We start from the raw sequence: 20,862 nt of genomic DNA on the forward strand, positions 1-20,862 counted from the left end.
TTACTCTCCCCTCGTCTGGCAGTCAGGTCTGTACAGCAGTGTACTCATGCATGGCTGACTAGAACATAGAGACAGGCCTACTGCTTCTCCAGAGGTGCCTAGCTGAGAATCCTAATAACTTGCCGTGTGTGTGTGTGTGTGTGAGTGTGTGTGTGTGAGTGTGAGTGTGAATGTGTGTGTGTGTGTGTGAGAGAGAGTGAGTGTGTGTGTGTGAGAGAGAGTGAGTGTGTGTGTCTGTGTGTGTGTGTCTGTGTGTGTGTGTGTCAGTCAGTGTGTTGGGTTCTGGAGGCAGGAATAGTAGCCATTAGGGCATACAGTCTTCATTAGGCCTACTCCAGCTGTCCCTTCACTGCCTGAACCCTCCAGCCATCCTCCAAAGAACCCCCTTCACCCTCTCCACAGCCCCCACTCAGAGTGCTTCCTCCTGGGGTATCATTATCACCACCACCTGCCTCCCTGAATCAGCACCGGAGCCATCAAACTTGCCCTCACTACCATCCTCCATCAAAAGCTGCCCTGTCTGTTATACTCAAGAACACAGAGAGATAGCAGATACACGCACGTACGTACACACACACACACACACACACACACACACACACACACACACACACACACACACACACACACACACACACACACACACACACACACACACACACACACACACACACACACACACACACACACGTCTAAACCAACTGTTCTGAAGCATCATGCAAATTCGACCAACTTCCAATTACCCTCTGGACTTCCCCCTATCCTGCCAACTCACCACACCTGAAATCACTCTGCTCATCAACATTCCACTCCCATTCCTCTGGTATAAAGCAGCTTGTGTTTTCCTTAGTGTTTGGTGACATAGGGCGGCCCAAGTGTTTTCCCTTTCCTGTCCATGGCTGAGTTTAGACAGGCAGCCTAATTCTGATCATTTTTCCCACTTATTGGTCTTTTGACCAATTAGTGAAAAAACGTCAGAATTGGGCTGCCTGTCTAAACGCAGCCCATGTCGTGCGTACCTGAGTTTAAGTAAGTGCCTTTTCATATGTTTGGAGATTGTATAATGATGACTTCCTAGCCTGTTTATATACACATACACACATATATATACAGTACTAGTCAACATTTTGGACACACCTACTCATTCCCGTTTTTTAAAATTTTATTTACTATTTTCTACATTATAGAATAATAGTGAAGACATCAAAACTATGAAATAACACGTATGGAATCACGTAGTAACCAGAAAAGTGTTAAACAAATCCAAATATATTTTATATTTGAGATTATTCAAAGTAGCCACCCTTTGCCTTGATGACAGCTTTGTACACTCTTGGCATTCTCTCATGCAAAGCATCCCTAAAGATCCACTATACCACCACCATGCTTAACCGTTGGTACAAGGTTCTTACTGTGGAATGCAGTGTTTGGTTTTCACCAGGCATAATGGGACCCATGTCATCCAAAAAGTTATACTTTTGACTCATCTGTCCATAGAACATTCTTCCAAAAGTCTTGATGATCATCCAGGTGCTTCCAGGTGCTTTTTGGCAAACTTGAATCAACTTGTTCGATGAGATGGGTCCCATTATGTCTGGCGAAAACCAAACACTGTATTCCACCTCACACCAACGGTTAAGCATGGTGGTGGTAGTGTGATGGTTTGGGGAATTCTTTAGTTACCAGTGATGTCCTTTGTTCCTGTGTGATATACTTTTTTACATTCTCCTATTAGTTATGACACTTCGTACATATGCTAATATATCTTCTCTTTTGTATCCTCCAGAACCACAACATAATTTCACACAACCTTAGCTACCGGGCTGAAGATCCATTCAATATCTCAATCCCCCCCCCCCCCTCGGGCCCCACGGGCTCTTGTGTCCTTGTGCTGGGCCTTTGTTAGTTAGTTAATAAATGAATACCCTGCACTGGAAACCTTGTCCTCAACCAACATTCCTGTATCCTGACCTGCAATATCACTCCTCAACCTAGCCTAACCTAGTCCAACCCACTCCTTTTCTTTACCAGGTTAACGATTGATGGATATTCCACCTGGAAAACGTTACTTCTGTTATTGTCTTTTACTGATGGAGTCAGAATTGGAGTCATAATGACCCCTTGTGGTGCCAGTAAGAACTTGTCAACGATAGAATTCATTCAGAACAGCTCACTGGTTGATATGGTACTATGAATTCAATTGGAATGATATATCAGCTGGAATCCTCAAAACTGACATCAGAAACAAATCCCAACTGCATTTCAAGGTAAAGTCAACACAGGCTGCGTTTAGATTGGTCTTCTGACCAATTAGATCAGCTCCAAAAACAGAGCTGATGTTAAAAGATCTGATGTGATTGGTCAAAAAGACCAATTAGTGGGGAAAAAAAGTTCAGTGTGCTGTGTGAACGCAGCCCTTGAGGGTACTACTCAGGTCTTAGAGGCCAAGACAGAGCCCTAAAACTGAATATCCGCTGTAGGGAGTAGAAGTGATGAGTCCGACGTTTGTACCGGTACCGCCTCAGCAGACTGGTGGTTCTATGTGATCAGCCAAGCAGAACCCATCCCAGACTCCACCGTTCTCTGTGGTTCTACTTCACTACACACAGATGGAACAGAGGAGTTCTCTAACTCATAGAAAATGACTGACCGACTGACTGACTGACAGACTGACGGACGGACGGACGGACGGACGGACGGACGGGCTGGACCCAAAATCCATTAGCAAAGTGACTGAGATGATTGAGTGGAAAGTTTCAGTTTCAGAAAGAGTGATAGAATGATCAAATGATAATGTGTCTCTAGTCTAAAGTGGTAAAAGTACATTCTGAGAGGAGAGGAGGGAAGAGGACTGTGTCTGAACGAGTGTGCCTCTTCTTTCTCCGAGATAAATATTGAGAAATGGTTCCTGAACGTGCCTGCCACAGGATAAGGATCGATGACATCACTTTGCGACGTTGCTAAAATCAACAGGCGGACATTAAATGGAAGTGAATGTGCCTGTCACGATTGATGTGAAAGGACCAACAGGTTCCAGAAAACATGATAGTGGATTTCCACCGATAAACTGGACAGAGATGTAGCCAGACACTACTTCCACCGGTCCTTTCAGAAGAGAGCTTTGAAAGAAATGTAACCTTGTGGGATTCCACCAGTATCTTTCCTAAATAACATGATGTCACTTGACCCCCCCCCCCAAAAAAACAAAACATGGGTTTCCCTCATCTCACTAATCTTCCATTTGTGTGTGTTTCAGTGTGTATGTTTGTGTACAGGATGTGTATTGTATTTTCTCACTCACGTGGTGAAGGCAGGGTTGTACTTGGCTCCTAGGTAATAAGAGTAGAGGTTGAACATGCCGATCATGAAGGCCACAAACACCATGATGAAGATCACCATGAACTTGAAGATGTCCTTCACCGTCCGGCCCAGGGAGATCTGGAGGGGGCCGAAGCTCTCGTTGGCTGGCAGGATGTAGGCGATACGGGAGAAACTCAGCACCACGGCAATGGCATACAGACCTTCTGAGATGATCTGGGGGTCCGATGGACGCCACTTATTCCTGGCTGAGACAAACCGTAGGGAGAGAATATGAAAAAGAGAAGAGTGTGTTGAAAAGAGAGGAGTAGACAAAAAAAGAAAGAAGCCAGGTCACCCATGATAAGTCAGTATTTGACGTCCATCCATGTCTGAGGACATCGGGAGGTGACGTGAAAACCGGCCACAAGGGGCAACATTGTGCGCTGCTAGGGTGTTGTGGGCAGGGATGGCAGATAATTGTAAGCACATGCCTCTGATTCCAAAGGTTGCAAGTTCAAATCCAGCGATAGAATGTTGTTTTTGAGATTTTTGTTTTAAGCCTGTCCCATACCTTAACCTTTACCTTAACAATTCAGAGTTAATGCCTAACATTAAAGTGGAACAGACAGCATTTTAGCAACATGAAATCTGCTCATATACACCCGGTTTGATGTAGCAAAACTTGAAATGTTGATTTTTTACATTGGATAAAAGTAGAGACACAGAGCTAGAAAATGGTATGTCACACACAACAGTTGAGGAACAATGGGAAGGTAATTCTGCTTTGAAAGTTGATAAACTTGTAACCTCACTTTTGAGAAAATGGCCTTTGAATGTTATAGTACACCTACTGGAGACCTCTTCTTTGTCTACATCCAGTCAGCATCGTTCACACCCTCTTAAGCTTTAGCCCCACCCATCTCTTTAAGGAGCATTCAGAGCGCACACTGGACGTTCTGGTCGAGGAGTAGGGTTGATCCAAGCATTCTGTCTTAACAACAGCAGTCAAGCACCCAAGCTAACTAGCTAACGTTGGTTAGCTTGCTAACTACTTCCAGACACAAATGAGAGAACAGCTCACTCTGACCATTTTACTCACCCTAGCAGAGCTGGTTAGGCTGTTTTTATGTTGGTGACTGCAACTGTGCTGCTGGCAACAATTTAATTATGCTGTTTTGCCAACATTGACTGACACTGGCCATATTCAATGGGTGTTGAGCGTTGAATAGTTATTCTGTGCTCAACACTGAAGAGGCGACTCCGGGATGCTGGCCTTCTAGGCAGAGTTCATCTGTCCAGTGTTTGTGTTCTTTTTCCCATCATCATCTTTTATTTTTATTGGCCAGTCTGAGATATGGCTTTTTCTTTGCAACTCTGCCTAGAAGGCCAGAATCCAAAAGTCGCCTCTTCACTGTTGACGTTGAGACTGGTGTTTTGCCGGTACTATTTAATGAAGCTGCCAGTTGAGGACTTGTGAGGCGTCTGTTTCTCAAACTAGACATTCTAATGTACTTGTCCTCTTGCTGTTGTGCACCGGGGCCTCCCACTCCTCTTTCTTTTCTGGTTAGAGCCAGTTTGCGCTGTTCTGTAAAGGGAGTAGTAAACAGCGTTGTACGAGATCTTCAGTTTGTTAGCAATTTCTCGCATGGAATAGCCTTAATTTCTCAGAACAAGAATAGACTGACAAGTTTCAGAAGACAGTTCTTTGTTTCTGGCCATTTTGAGCCTGTAATTGAGGCCACAAATGCTAATGCTCCAGATACTCAACTAGTCTACAGAAGGCCAGTTTTATTGCTTCTTTAATTTATTGCTTCTTTAATCAGCACAACAGTTTTCAGCTGTACTAACATAATTGCAGAAGGGTTTTCTAATGATCAATAATTTGATATTTTTGACTGATATTATGATTGTCTGTTTGTTTCATATCTGCAAAGTAGGTAAAACGCTGTCAGTTCCACTTTAAGATTTCTGGAATTAATACCTAAACTTAAACATTTGGAGTTAATGCTTAAAGGTAACCTTAAAAACAGTTCGTAATTTGAAGTTTGAGAAACATGGATGAACATCTAATTCTGGCGTGAGACTGTGAGAGCTAGTTGAAAGAAAGATTTTAAACAGAGAAAGAAGAGAAACACAATTTGTTTCCCAGTGGTGTGTACTGTATATGAACTGGGACTATCTGAATGGACAAAGGAAGCAGCGCTGAGCTTCGTCTTCTCATTAGTAGTTGTTTGATGATAGGGGGAGCGTAAACTCTTAAGTGAATATTGGACAACTTGGAGTGACAGCGTAGTACAATACAAAGGCTAGGTGTGACACTTAGAAATCAAAACTGGATGGTATTTAGAGATAGATGGGAGGGGTTGAGTGGAGCTGAAGGGTGGGATGAAAAATAACAAGATATATATACTGTATCCGTTAAAATGTGCATTCGGAAAGTATTCAGACCCCTTACTTTTTCCACATTTTGTGACGTTACAGCCTTATTCTAAAATTGATTAAATAATGTTTTCCCCCTTATCAATCTACACACAATACCCTATAATTACAAAGCAAAAAACAGGTTTTTAGACATTTTTTAAAATGTGTTACAAATAAAACACAAAAATACCACATTTACATAAGTATTCAGACCCTTTACTCAGTACTTTGTTGAAGCACATTTGGCAGCGATTACAGGCTTAGGTATGAAGCTACAAGCTTGGCACACCTGTATTTGGGAAGTTTCTCCCATTGTTCTCTGCAGATCCTCTCAAGCTCTGCCAGGTTGGATGGGGAGCGTCGCTGCACAGCTATTTTCAGGTCTCTCCAGAGATGTTCGATCAGGTTAAAGTACGGGCTCTGGCTGGTCCACTCAAGGACATTCAGAAACTTGTTCCGAAGCCACTCCTGCGTTGTCTTGGCTGTGTGCTTAGGGTCGTTGTCCTGTTGGATGGGGAACCTTCACCCCAGTCTGAGGTCCGGAGTACTCTGGAAGTGGTTTTCATCAAGGATCTCTCTGTACTTTGCTTGGTTCATCTTTCCCTCGATCTTGACTAGTCTCCCAGTCCCTGCCGCTGAAAAACATCTCCACAGCATGATGTTGCCACCACCATGCTTCACAGTAGAGATGGTGCCAGGTTTCCTCCAGACGTGATGCTTGGCATTCAGGCCAAAGAGTTCAATCTTGGTTTCATCAGACCAGAGAATCTTGTTTCTCATGGTCTGAGAGTCCTTTAGGTGCCTTTTGACAAATTCCAAGTGGGCTGTCATGTGCCTTTTACTGAGAAGTGGCTTCTATCTGGCCACTCTACCATAAAGGCCTGATTGGTGGAGTGCTGCAGAGATGGTTGTCCTTCTGGAAGGTTCTCCCATCTCCACAGAGGAACTTTGGAGCTCTGTCAGAGTTACCATCGGGTTCTTGGTCACCTCCCTGACCAAGACCCTTCTTCCCCGATTGCTCAGTTTGGCCGGGTAGCCAGATCTAGGAGGAGTCTTGGTGGTTCCAAACTTCTTCCATTTAAGAATGATGGAGGCCACTGTGTTCTTGGGGACCTTCAATGCTGCAGAAATGTTTTGGTACCCTTTCCCAAATCCGTGCCTTGACACAATCCTGTCTCGGAGCTCTACGGACAATTCCTTCGACCTAATGGCTTGGTATTTGCTCTGACATGCACTCTCAACTGTGAAACCTTATATAGACAGATGTGTGCTTTTCCAAAAATGTTTTTATTTAACTAGGAAAGTCAGTCACAAATTCTTATTTACAATGACGGCCTAGGAACAGTGGGTTAACTGCCTTGTTCAGGGGCAGAACGACAGATTTTTACCTTGTCAGCTTGGGGATTCGATCTAGCAACCTTTCGGTTACTGGCCCAACGCTCTAACCACTAGCTACCTGCCACCCCAAATCATGTCCAATCAATTGAATTTACCACAGGTGGATTCCAGTCAAGTTGTAGAAACATCTGAAGAATGATCAATGGAAACAGGATGCACCTGAGCTCAATTTCAAGTCTCATAGCAAAGAGTCTGAATACTTTTGTAAATAAATTATTTCTGTTTTTATTGTGTGCAGATTGATGAGAAGAAAATATGTTATAATCCATTTTAGAATTACGAGTAACGTTACATTTTAGAATGTAACATAACAAAATGTGGAAAAAGGGAAGGGGTCTGAACACTTTCTGAGTGCACTGTAGGTTCAGAACTTTTGTTAAACAGCACAGTTGAAAAACTGACTTGCCTAATTAAATAAAGGTTAAATATGAGTTGTTTTTTTTTATACAAAAAATATATGGGAAACAGAAGTCTTCAGCGATTGATGGGAGAGGTTGAGGGTAGTTGAAGGATGGGACTAAAAACAAACAATATAACTATTGTAAAATATTCTCTCTGTAAAATGTATGTAATATGTATTAGCTGGAAGTAGAAGCCTAAATGTTGTTGTCCATTAGTTTACTCCATTTAGGGGAGGGATGGTAGGGCTAGGTTAAAATAATAAAGAAAGAAATATAAAAATATATATATACCACTGCGCCACTCGGGAGGCCCTATATATATATATTTTATATGTATATTTACAAAAAATATATATGGGGGATTGTAAATGATGCAGACAATTACATTGATGGAAGCCACAATCTATCTGCAATATTAAAGCTGATCTATCCCCTATTCTTTGAATACACACCAGGGGAACACCAGAACACCTCTGGAAAGCACAGAAACGAGAGGAGCAGACCAACACACACACACACACACACACACACACACACACACACACACACACACACACACACACACACACACACACACACACACACACACACACACACACACACACACACACACTCAGACAGACACACTCAGACAGACACACTCAGACAGACACACTCAGACAATTACCACAGCTTTGGGGTATGTGACCGAGTGCGTCATCGCGTGTGTTGGCTGTTTCAGCACTAATGTTTAAACAGTGGGGAGGCGATCATATGCATGTGCATGCAGAACGTAGCTTACTGTAAACAGCCATGTCATAACAGCCTTACACCACAAGATGACAGCAGTGATTAGCAGTGTACTGGGAAGGGCAGGGCACCGGTCCACAGTCGTTAATGGAGACCCTTGTAGAAGGGTAGAAAATGAGAACGCCAACTGTATATTTCAACTAACCATAGGTGTAGTAGGCTACCTCTGTAGGTAGTGATGCGTTGCGGATGTCTTCGTCGGTGACAAACTGGTCGACGTACAGCTGGGCCTTCGAGGCCTTGAGGAAGGCCATGAACCGAGCGGTGAACGAAGCCACAAAGATAGACAGCATGCCGAAGTCTAACACATTCCACAGGTGCATCACATACTCTCTAGGACCGTCCACCCAGATCTCCTTGACCTCCGACCAGATCATACCTGAGGGAGAGAGAGGGAGAGGGAGAGAGAGAGCACACATTAACACAACACATACTTCCAAGAGATCATATCGGGTGGGTACACAGTCGTTTTAAATCTACACTATCGTTCAAAAGTTCCTTGTTTTTGAAAGAAAAGCAAATTTTTTTGCCCATTAAAATAACATAAAATTGATCAGAAATACAGTGTAGACATTGTTAATTGTGTAAATGACTATTGTAGCAGATTTTTTATGGAATATCTACATAGGCCCACTATCAGCAACCATCACTCCTGTGTTCCAATGGCACGTTGTGTTAGCTAATCCAAGTTTATCATTTTAAAAGACTAATTGATCATTATTATACCCTTTTGCAATAATGTTAGCACAGCTGAAAACTGTTGTGCTGATTAAAGAAGCAATAAAACTGGCCTTCTTTAGACTAGTTGAGTATCTGGCGCATCAGCATTTGTGGGTGCGATTACAGGCTCAAAATGTCTTTCTTCTGAAACTCATCAGTCTATTCTTGTTCTGAGAAATGAAGGCTATTACATGCGACAAATTGCCAAGAAACTGAAGATCTCGTACAACGCTGTGTACTACTCCCTTCACAGAACAGCGCAAACTGGCTCTAACCAGAATAGAAAGAGGAGTGGGAAGCCCCGGTGCACAACTGGGCAAGAGGACAAGTACATTAGAGTGTCTAGTTTGAGAAAAAGACGCCTCACAAGTTCTCAACTGGCAGCTTCATTAAACAGTACCCGCAAAACACCAGTCTCAACGTCAACAGTGAAGAGGCAACTCCGGGATGCTAGCCTTCTAGGCAGAGTTCCTCTGTCCAGTGTCTGTGTTCCTTTGCCCATCTTAATCTTACATTTTTATTGGCCAGTCTGAGATATGGTTTATCTTTGCAACTCTGCCTAGAAGGCCAGCATCCCGGAGTCGCCTCTTCTTTGGGCCTCTGTACGCCTATGTAGATATTCCATTAAAAATCAGCCGTTTCCAGCTACAATAGTCATTTACAACATTAACAATGTCTACACTGTATTTCTGATCAATTTGATGTTATTTTAAATGGGCAAAAAATTTGCTTTTCATTCAAAAACAAGGACATTTATAAGTGACCCCAAACCTTTGAACTGTAGTTTACATTAAGAGACCAACAAACACATAAAAACACCACTACAGTATCACACGCACACAGACACACCTGTGTATCTCCGCAGCCAAAACAGGGAGAAAATAACTTATTGAAAAGCTTCTCTAATCAGTATCATCGCTGTGCCACAATTACAGGAGCTTCAAAGAATGCCCACAGAATTAAAATGACCAATATCTCCCTCAGGTGGCACCATACACACCTCTCACACACTCTAAACAGCTCACGCACACTCTAAGCAGCTCACACACACACTAAGCAGCTCACACACACACTAAGCAGCTCACACACACACTAAGCAGCTCACACATACACTAAGCAGCTCACACACACTCTAATTGGTTTTGTTATTTGTTATTACGTTATTGTATTTGGATACCAATTAGCTGTTGCAAAGCAGCTGCTACTTCCTGGGAGCCACATAAACATAGAACATGACATAATACAAAACATTAATAGACAAGAAGAGCTCAAGAACAGAACTACTCTTGGTGGGAAGATAATGCTGCCATTACTAGAAACCAGGGTTGGGTAGGTTACTTTCTAAATGTAATCTGTTACAGTTACCGTATAGTTACCTGTCCAAAATTGTAATCAGTAATGTAACTGTGGGATTACTCAAAAAGTAACATAATCTGATTACTTTCAGATACTTTAACCTTAAGAGGCATTAGAAGAAGAGAAAAAGGATTTGGTGTGGAACGTATTTGGTGTGTCATCATAGTTGTCTTTGACATGTGGACAGACTCAATCGGGTGGAACAAACTTAAACTTGCGCCTTTTTTCAATGTTGAATTGAATGTCATTGAGAAAACAGAAAGGTGCCAATGTATTTTTTTCACAAACATCCTTTCTGAATTTAAAAGTAATACACATTTTTCAAAAGTATCTGTAATCTGAATGCAATATTTTTGCTGGTAATGTAACTGATTACAGTTACAGTTTTGTCATCAGTAACTGATTACAGACAATCAGGTACTCCCCATCCCTACTGGAAACACACACACAAATGATATTGCTACGTTAAGAGGTAAGAGAGAAAGCGTGAGGAGGCGGAGAAACCAGCTGATGTTTTTATTGTGATTGATCTTATGGCTCTAAGTGTATACAGTTGAAGTCGGAAGTTTACATACTGTACACTTATGTTGGAGTCATTAAAACTCGTTTTTCAACCACTCCACAAATTTCTTGTTAACAAACTATAGTTCTGGCAAGTAGGTTAGGACATCTACTTTGTGCATGACACAAGTCATTTTCCCCAAAATTGTTAACAGACAGATTATTTCACTTATAATTCACTGTATCACAATTCCAGTGGGTCAGAACTTTACATACACTAAGTTGACTGTGCCTTTAAACAGCTTGGAAAATTCCCGAAAACGATGTCATTGCTTTAGAAGCTTCTGATAGGCTAATTGACATAATTTGAGTCAATTGGAGGTGTACCTGTGGATACATTTCAAGGCCTACCTTCAAACTCAGTGCCTCTTTGCTTGACATCATGGGAAAATGAAAAGAAATCAGCCAAGACCTCAAGAAAAAATATTGTAGACCTCCACAAGTCTGGTTCATCCTTGGGAGCAATTTCCAAACGCCTGAAGGTACCATGTTCATCTGTACAAACAATAGTACGCAAGTATAAACACCATGGGACCACGCAGCCGCCAAACCGCTCAGGAAGGAGACGCGTTCTGTCTCCTAGAGATGAACGTACTTTGGTGCAAAAAGTGCAAATCAATACCAGAACAACAGCAAAGGACCTTGTGAAGATGCTGGAGGAAACAGGTACAAAAGTATCTATATCCACAGTAAAATGAGTCTTATATCGACAATAGCCGAAAGGCTGCTCAGCAAAGAAGAAGCCACTATCCAAAACCGCCATAAAAAAGCCAGACTATGGTTTGCAACTGCACATGGGGACAAAGATCGTGCTTCTTGGAGAAATGTCCTCTGGTCTGATGAAACAAAAATAGAACTGTTTGGCCATAATGACCATCGTTGTGTTTGGAGGAAAAGGTGGATGCTTGCAAGCTGAAGAACACCATCCCAACCGTGAAGCATGGGGGTGGCATAGTCATGTTGTGGGGGTGCTTTGCTGCAGGAGAGACTGGTGCACTTCACAAACTAGATGGCATCATGAGGTAGGAAAATGATGTGGATATATTCAAGCAACATCTCAAAACATCAGTCAGGAAGTTAAAGCTTGGTTGCAAATGGGTCTTCCAAATGGACAATGACCCCAAGCATACCTCCAAAGTTGTGACAAAATGGCTTAAGGACACCAAAGTCAAGGTATTGGAGTGGCCATCACAAAGCCCTGACTTCAATCCTATAGAAAATTTGTGGGCAGAACTGAAAAAGTGTGTGCAAGCATGGAGGCCTACAACCCTGACTCAGTTACACCAGCTCTGTCAGGAGGAATGGGCCAAAAATTCACCCAACTTATTGTGGGATCTTATGGAAGGCTACCTGAAACGTTTGACCCAAGGTAAACAATTTAAAGGCAATGCTACCAAATACTAATTGAGTGTATGTAAACTTCTGACCCACTGGGAATGCGATGAAAGAAATAAAAGCTGAAATAAATCATTCTCTCTACTATTATTCTGACATTTCACATTCTTAAAATAGATTGGTGATCCTAACTTCCCTAAAACAGGGAATTTTTGCTAGGATTAAATGTCAGTCATTGTGAAAAGCTGAGTTTAAATGTATTAGTCTAAGGTGTATGTAAACTTCCGACATCAACTGTATGTGTGTGATTAATCCCCCCTCCCCCAGCTCTTTTTATTTGTCTATTTCTTCCTTCCTTTTTTGCTTTCTTTCTCTCCATCCACCATTCTTTCCTTCCTTGTTCCTTTCTTTCTCTCTCTCTTAATCCATTCCTTTCATTCTTCCTCAAATCAAATTGTATTGGTCACATACACATATTTAGCAGATGTTATTGCGAAATTCTTGTGTTCCTAACTCCAACAGTGTAGTAGTATCTAACAATTCACAACTGTACACACAAATCTAAAAGTAAAACAATGGAATTCTCATTCTGTCCTTCTTTCAACCTCTTTCTCCCTCTCTCTACATTCATCTGTCTTTCCCTTCCGCCCCTCTCTCTCTCTCCCTCCCGCCCCCCTCCCCTTCTCCCTCTCTCCTACTCACCCAGCACGCATTTCATGATGAGCATCTCGGTCCAGGAGAACTGAGTGGTCTTGACCCGGAACACCTGGCGAGGGTGGTCAGTGATGGTCTCGTTGGGCAGATTCCTGACCCCCTCGAAGCGGTCCGAGGCGTTGATGACCAGCAGGCCCAGGAAGAGGGTGAAGGACACGGCGTGGGCCACAAACTTCATGAAGGGACTTCTCAGGATCTGACCCAGCTGGACAAAGACAAAAAACCACCCTGCCTCGTTACTTGCACCAACACTTGCCCTTCTCTTTTCTTACTAGCACTTTGCCTTCGGTGATTGAGGAAAGGTTTAACTTGTTATGAATGTGGATATGTGGTTGACTTACCTAGCAAACACAAGATGATTGGTCTGGATAAGAGCATCTGCTTAAATGACTCAAATGTAAATGTAGTACCATGGTAAACGTGTACATGGTATTGAAAATACATTCCCAGACATGAAGTCTGTAAAAGTAAACAGTATCCCTGTCAGGAGGAGTAATAAACTAGATGGAACTGGGAAACACGGAACTGGTCTACCCTATGGTCAGGAACCAGAGGCAAAAATAGAGACGAAACAAGACATACACAAAGCAACCGTATTAGTTCAAAACTATCAGCTAGCTATTTGTAAATCATAATAATGTAGCTAACCAGATAGTTTAACAAGCAAAAGTGACCTAAAACTAATAGTATGCAAGATAGATGTCAATTCTTCATGGGTAGCAAACTAACAATTCTTTGTGGCTATCTGGCTAGCTAACAGTACTAGTAGCTAGCCAGTTAGCCCTATTGACTTATTATTGGTTTGCGATCTACAGTACGTACAGTTGAAGTCGGAAGTTTACATACACCTTAGCCAAATACATTTAAACTCAGTTTTTCACAATTCCTGACATTTAATCCTAGTAAAAACTCCCTGTCTTAGGTCAGTTAGGATCATGTCAGAATAATAGTAGAGAGAATGATTTATTTCAGCTTTTATTTCTATCACATTCCCAGTGGGTCAGAAGTTTACATACACTCAATTAGTATTTGGTAGCATTGCCTTTAAATGGTTTAACTTGGGTCAAACACTTCAGGTAGCCGTCCTCAAGCTTCCCACAATAAGTTGGGTGAATTTTGGCCCATTCCTCCTGACAGAGCTGGTGTAACTGAGTCAGGTTTGTAGGCCTCCTTGCTCGCACACGCTTTTTCAGTTCTGCCCACAAATTTTCTATAGGATTGAAGTCAGGGCTTTGTGATGGCCACTCCAATACCTTGACTTTGGTGTCCTTAAGCCATTTTGTCACAACTTTGGAGGTATGCTTGGGGTCATTGTCCATTTGGAAGACCCATTTGCAACCAAGCTTTAATAACTTCCTGACTGATGTCTTGAGATGTTGATATGATATCCACGTAATTTTCCTACCTCATGATGCCATCTAGTTTGTGAAGTGCACCAGTCCCTCCTGCAGCAAAGCACCCCCACAACATGATGCTGCCACCCCTGTTCTTCACGGCTGGGATGGTGTTCTTCAGCTTGCAAGCCTCCCTATATTTCCTCCAAACATAATGATGATCATTATGGCCAAACAGTTCTAATTTTGTTTCATCGGACCAGAGGACATTTCTCCCAAAAATATTTTTTTTGTCCCCATGTGCAGTTGCAAACTGTAGTCTGGCTTTTTTATGGCGGTTTTGGAGCAGTGGCTTCTTCCTTGCTGAGCGGCCTTTCAGGTTATGTCGATATAGGACTCGTTTTACTGTGGATATAGATACTTTTGTACCTGTTTCCTCCAGCATCTTCACAAGATCTTTTGCTGTTGTTCTGGTATTGATTTGCACTTTTTGCACCAAAGTACGTTCATCTCTAGGAGACAGAACGTGTCTCCTTCCTGAGTGGTATGACGGCTGCGTGGTCCCATGGTGTTTATACTTGCGTACTATTGTTTGTACAGATGAACGTTGTACCTTCAGGCGTTTGGAAATTGCTCCCAAGGATGAACCAGACTTGTGGAGGTCTACAATCATTTTTCTGAGGTCTTGCCTGATTTCTTTTCATTTTCCCATGATGTCAAGCAAAGAGGCACTGAGTTTGAAGGTAGGCCTTGAAGTACATCCACAGGTACACCTCTAATTGACTCAAATTATGTCACTTAGCATATCAGAAGCTTCTAAAGCCATGACATAATTTTCTGGAATTTTCCAAGCTGTTTAAAGGCACAGTCAACTTAGTGTATGTAAACTTCTGACCCACTGGAATTGTGATAGTGAATTATAAGTGAAATAATCTGTTTGTAAACAATTTTTGGAAAAATTACTTGTGTCATGCACAAAGTAGATGTCCTAACTGACTTGCCAAAACTATAGTTTGTTAACAAGAAATTTGTGGAGTGGTTGAAAAACAAGTTTTAATGACTCCAACCTAAGTGTATGTAAACTTCCGACTTCAACTGTAGGCATGCCAAAATGGACACAGCATGTATTTATTAACGTATCAAGATCGAATATTGTAGTCAGGCAATATATGAGATGTGACTAGGCAACATTTAATTACGCTTCAGCTGAATAAATGGCCAAAATATATATATATTCTTTTACATGGTTGCGTCATATTCCTTTGCATACTTTCCGTTGAAGCTTGCAATGATGCATGAAACAAAATATGTACTAACGGAGTACTCATTCGAGGAGTGCCCTCCGTGCTCCGTTTCGCATACTTTGATTTGGGCTCATACTCCGTCCCTCCCGTGCTCGGAGCACGGTAGTATGCATTATGAGAAACACTCCAGGTTCGTCCAGGGATCAGATCAGTCGGACATTGAGTCAGACTCAATACTCCTGTGAATTGAATAGAACATTTCTCCTATTGGAGTGTAGACAACATCAAAATGTGTTATTGACAATTCAGTGAACAATGTCCAGACATCAAAGTGTGTTGCTATGTGTGAAGAACGTCCAGTGTCAGTTTCACACACATTATTTATCTCCCCTACATCAGAAGCAGTGAGGAGAGACTCAGTAAGTGAGACAGAGAGAAATAAGAGAGAGAGATGTGAATTTCACAGGGCCTTGTTGTGTATTCTATTTTTCAATACTAACCCTGGAGGATCCAGCTATGTCTCAACGGCGATGGGAGAGCTAGGGAGGAGACACACCTTCAGAAACGCATGCAGATCGACCCACTGAACATGTGCATTCAATATGCGCTCAAAACACAGGCACACATATTTGTGAATGTGAACCTTTCACATAAGTACAACCATTGACACGAACACCCACAAAAATATGTAGGAAGGCTGAGAAGGAGGGGGATGAAACAGTATCGGCCAGGTTGTTCATTGAACAACACACAGCCATCACATTCATTGTGTTGTGTGTGTGCATGTGTGTGTGTGTCTGCTTATATGTGCCCCTCTGTTTTTAATCAAAGCCATTAGCGAATACAGGTCATTAAAATCAGTCCGATATCAACCAACCGATAGATCAAGGTTGTTGTTCGCCACACACACACACCGCCATCTAATCCTAATCAATCAGGTGTGTGTGTTTTTCCTATCTGTTTTCTTTGGACAAGGACTGGCTACGTCCCAAATTGCAACTTGTTCCCTATATAATGTAGTTCATTACTTTTGACCAGGGCTCACATGGCTCTGGTGAAATGTAGTGCACTATATAGGGAATAGGGTGCCATTTGGGATTTACACACTGTTTTTCTCAGTAGTTTCAGGGGGGAGAGAGACCCCGCCCCCACCACTCCCTCCCTCCATCCCTCTGTCTGTCTCCCTGTTCGACTACCCCAGTCTCCCCACGTCGCCCTCCCTATTTCCCCCCCCCCCCTCTCTCTGTCCTTCTCCCTCAGTCAATTCCTTCTCTCGCCCTCTCTCCCTCATATCTATCCTTTAATTTCTGTCCCCATTCCTCTCCCTCCCCACTTATCTCTTCCTCTTGGCCTGCTCTCTTTAGCTCTTTCCTTTCTGTCTCGTCAGAGGACTTGCCTATGTCAGAGAGGAAGCTGAGATGGGCCTGCCAGTGGAGGTTAAGGTTAGTGTGACCTCTACAGTATCTGCATGCTGTGAGGGTTAAGGTTAGTGTGACCTCTACAGTATCTGCAAGCTGTGAGGGTTAAGGTTAGTGTGACCTCTACAGTATCTGCAAGCTGTGAGGGTTAAGGTTAGTGTGACCTCTACAGTATCTGCATGCTGTGAGGGTTAAGGTTAGTGTGACCTCTACAGTATCTGCATGCTGTGAGGGTTAAGGTTAGTGTGACCTCTACAGTATCTGCAAGCTGTGAGGGTTAAGGTTAGTGTGACCTCTACAGTATCTGCATGCTGTGAGGGTTAAGGTTAGTGTGACCTCTACCGTATCTGCAAGCTGTGAGGGTTAAGGTTAGTGTGACCTCTACAGTATCTGCATGCTGTGGGGGTTAAGGTTAGTGTGACCTCTACAGTATCTGCATGCTGTGGGGGTTAAGGTTAGTGTGACCTCTACAGTATCTGCATGCTGTGGGGGTTAAGGTTAGTGTGACCTCTACAGTATCTGCATGCTGTGGGGGTTAAGGTTAGTGTGACCTCTACAGTATCTGCATGCTGTGAGGGTTAAGGTTAGTGTGACCTCTACAGTATCTGCATGCTGTGGGGGTTAAGGTTAGTGTGACCTCTACAGTATCTGCATGCTGTGGGGGTTAAGGTTAGTGTGACCTCTACAGTATCTGCATGCTGTGGGGGTTAAGGTTAGTGTGACCTCTACAGTATCTGCATGCTGTGGGGGTTAAGGTTAGTGTGATCTCTACAGTATCTGCATGCTGTGGGGGTTAAGGTTAGTGTGACCTCTACAGTATCTGCATGCTGTGAGGGTTAAGGTTAGTGTGACCTCTACAGTATCTGCAAGCTGTGAGGGTTAAGGTTAGTGTGACCTCTACAGTATCTGCATGCTGTGGGGGTTAAGGTTAGTGTGACCTCTACAGTATCTGCAAGCTGTGAGGGTTAAGGTTAGTGTGACCTCTACCGTATCTGCATGCTGTGAGGGTTAAGGTTAGTGTGACCTCTACAGTATCTGCATGCTGTGGGGGTTAAGGTTAGTGTGACCTCTACAGTATCTGCAAGCTGTGAGGGTTAAGGTTAGTGTGACCTCTACAGTATCTGCAAGCTGTGAGGGTTAAGGTTAGTGTGACCTCTACCGTATCTGCATGCTGTGGGGGTTAAGGTTAGTGTGATCTCTACAGTATCTGCATGCTGTGAGGGTTAAGGTTAGTGTGACCTCTACAGTATCTGCAATCTGTGAGGGTTAAGGTTAGTGTGACCTCTACAGTATCTGCATGCTGTGGGGGTTAAGGTTAGTGTGACCTCTACAGTATCTGCAAGCTGTGAGGGTTAAGGTTAGTGTGACCTCTACAGTATCTGCAAGCTGTGAGGGTTAAGGTTAGTGTGACCTCTACAGTATCTGCAAGCTGTGAGGGTTAAGGTTAGTGTGACCTCTACCGTATCTGCATGCTGTGGGGGTTAAGGTTAGTGTGACCTCTACAGTATCTGCATGCTGTGGGGGTTAAGGTTAGTGTGACCTCTACAGTATCTGCAAGCTGTGAGGGTTAAGGTTAGTGTGACCTCTACAGTATCTGCAAGCTGTGAGGGTTAAGGTTAGTGTGACCTCTACAGTATCTGCAAGCTGTGAGGGTTAAGGTTAGTGTGACCTCTACCGTATCTGCATGCTGTGGGGGTTAAGGTTAGTGTGACCTCTACAGTATCTGCAAGCTGTGAGGGTTAAGGTTAGTGTGACCTCTACAGTATCTGCAAGCTGTGAGGGTTAAGGTTAGTGTGACCTCTACAGTATCTGCATGCTGTGAGGGTTAAGGTTAGTGTGACCTCTACAGTATCTGCATGCTGTGAGGGTTAAGGTTAGTGTGACCTCTACAGTATCTGCAAGCTGTGAGGGTTAAGGTTAGTGTGACCTCTACAGTATCTGCAAGCTGTGGTGGTAAATGTTAAATTTCGACAGTTAAGTTCAGGCATTTATTCAGAATGCGGGCAACCTAATCACATTATGATCCCTTAGAGCAGTGGTTCCCAAACTTTTTATAGTCCCGTACCCCTTCAAACATTCAACATCCAGCTGTGTACCCCCTCTAGCACCAGGGTCGGCGCACTCTCAAATGTTGTTTTTTGCCATCATTGTAAGCCTGCCAGACACAAACTATACAATATATTTATTAAACATAAGAATGAGTGTGAGTTTGTCACAACCCGGCTCCTGGGAAGTGACAAAGAGCTCCTATAGGACCAGGGCACAAATAATAATATAATAATAATCAATCGTTTTGCTCTTTATTTAGCCATCTTACATATAAAACTTTATTTGTTAATCGAAAATTGTGAATACCTCACCACATGTTAATGAGAAGGGTGTGCTTAAAAGGATGCACATAACTCTGTAATGTTGGGTTGTATTTGAAAGAGTCTCAGTCTTAAATCATTTTCCACACAGTCTGTGCCTGTATTTAGTTTTCATGCTAGTGAGGGCCGAGAATCCACTCTCACATAGGTACGTAGTTGCAAAGGGCATCAGTGTCTTAACAGCGCCAAGGCAGGATACTCTGAGCGCAGCCCAATCCAGATATCTGGCAGTGGCTTCTGATTAAAGAACATTTTCACAGAACCGCTTGCTTATCTTGTTCAGATATCGGTAAGTGGACTGGAGGCAGGGCATGAAATGGATAATGAATCTAGTTGTTTGTGTCATCCATTTCGGGAAAGTACCTGCGTAATTGCGCACCCAACTCACTCAGGTGCTTCGCTATTTCACATTTAACATTGTCCGTAAGCTTGAGTTCATTTGCACACAAAAAATCATACAATGATGGAAAGACCTGTGTGTTGTCCTTGTTAATGCAGACAGAGAATAGCTCCTACTGTCACGCCCTGGCCTTAGTATTCTTTGTTTTCTTTATTATTTTAGTTAGGTCAGGGTGTGACATGGGGAATGTTTGTGTTTTGTCGTTTTGGGTGGTTATATGGTAAAGGGGGTGTTGGGTGTAGTGTATGAGTTTGTGTTGAGTGAATGTTTCTAGGTATGTCTATGGTTGAGTGAATGTTTCTAGGTATGTCTATGGTTGCCTGAGTGGTTCTCAATCAGAGACAGATGTCTTTCATTTGTCTCTGATTGGGAGCCATATTTAAGGCAGCCATGGGCATCATGCATTTGTGGGTAATTGTCTATGTTAGTGTGTAGTGGTCAGTGTCAGCACCATTTCTGTTTATATAGCTTCACGGTCGTCAGTTTGTTGTTTTGTTTCGTTCGTTGCTCTTCTAAAATAAAAGAAGAATGTATTTCTCACACGCTGCATTTTGGTCCTCACTCTCTCCCATTGACGATCGTGACAGAATTACCCACCAAACCAGGACCAAGCAGCGTGAAAGGATGGAACAGCGCTTAGTGGAGGAATGGACCCGGGAAAAGGATGAGTGGAGAACAACCTGGGAAGAGATAGACAGGTGGGCGTGCGATCCAGAGAAAGTGCCGGAGCCTGCCTGGGATTCGCTGGAGCAGTGCGAGGAGGGTTACAGGATTATGGAGCTGGAGAAAGGAGCACGAAGGCGCGGTAGGAAGCCCTCGAGGAAACGCCAAAAATTTCTTGGGGAGGGGCTCATGGGGAGTGTGGCGAGTCCAGATAGGAGATCTGCGTCAACTTCCCGTGCTACCCGTGAGGACCCTAAGAAGGAACCTGAGCCAGTCGGGCTGATATTGGAGGTGAGCAATGGGAATGATACAGAGACTGTTAAGGATTTATTGGGGAGGTTGGAGGAGAGTGAAATGAGGGAGCTGCTGTGTTGGTGTGTGAGGCACAAAATCCACCCGACAGAGCGTGTGCGGGAAGTGATGTTACCTGAGTCAGCTC

The 20,862-nt window shown here is 43.1% G+C and overlaps 1 protein-coding gene across 1 annotated transcript in view; it reads right to left on the reverse strand.

Annotated features, from left to right (window-relative positions):
* The window catches only part of LOC120047070 (short transient receptor potential channel 7-like), a 59,975-nt gene that overhangs the window by 24,291 nt on the left and 14,822 nt on the right, over window positions 1-20,862 (reverse strand). Inside the window, exons 4-6 of the mRNA XM_038992619.1 lie at window positions 12,984-13,200; window positions 8,455-8,688; window positions 3,302-3,566 (exon numbers count right to left, since the gene is read on the reverse strand). Coding sequence (XP_038848547.1) covers window positions 3,302-3,566; window positions 8,455-8,688; window positions 12,984-13,200 — 716 coding nt within the window. The remainder of the gene's footprint in view (window positions 1-3,301; window positions 3,567-8,454; window positions 8,689-12,983; window positions 13,201-20,862) is intronic.

This window comes from Salvelinus namaycush, chromosome 5, assembly GCF_016432855.1.
Source record: "Salvelinus namaycush isolate Seneca chromosome 5, SaNama_1.0, whole genome shotgun sequence".
Taxonomy (NCBI): domain Eukaryota; kingdom Metazoa; phylum Chordata; class Actinopteri; order Salmoniformes; family Salmonidae; genus Salvelinus; species Salvelinus namaycush.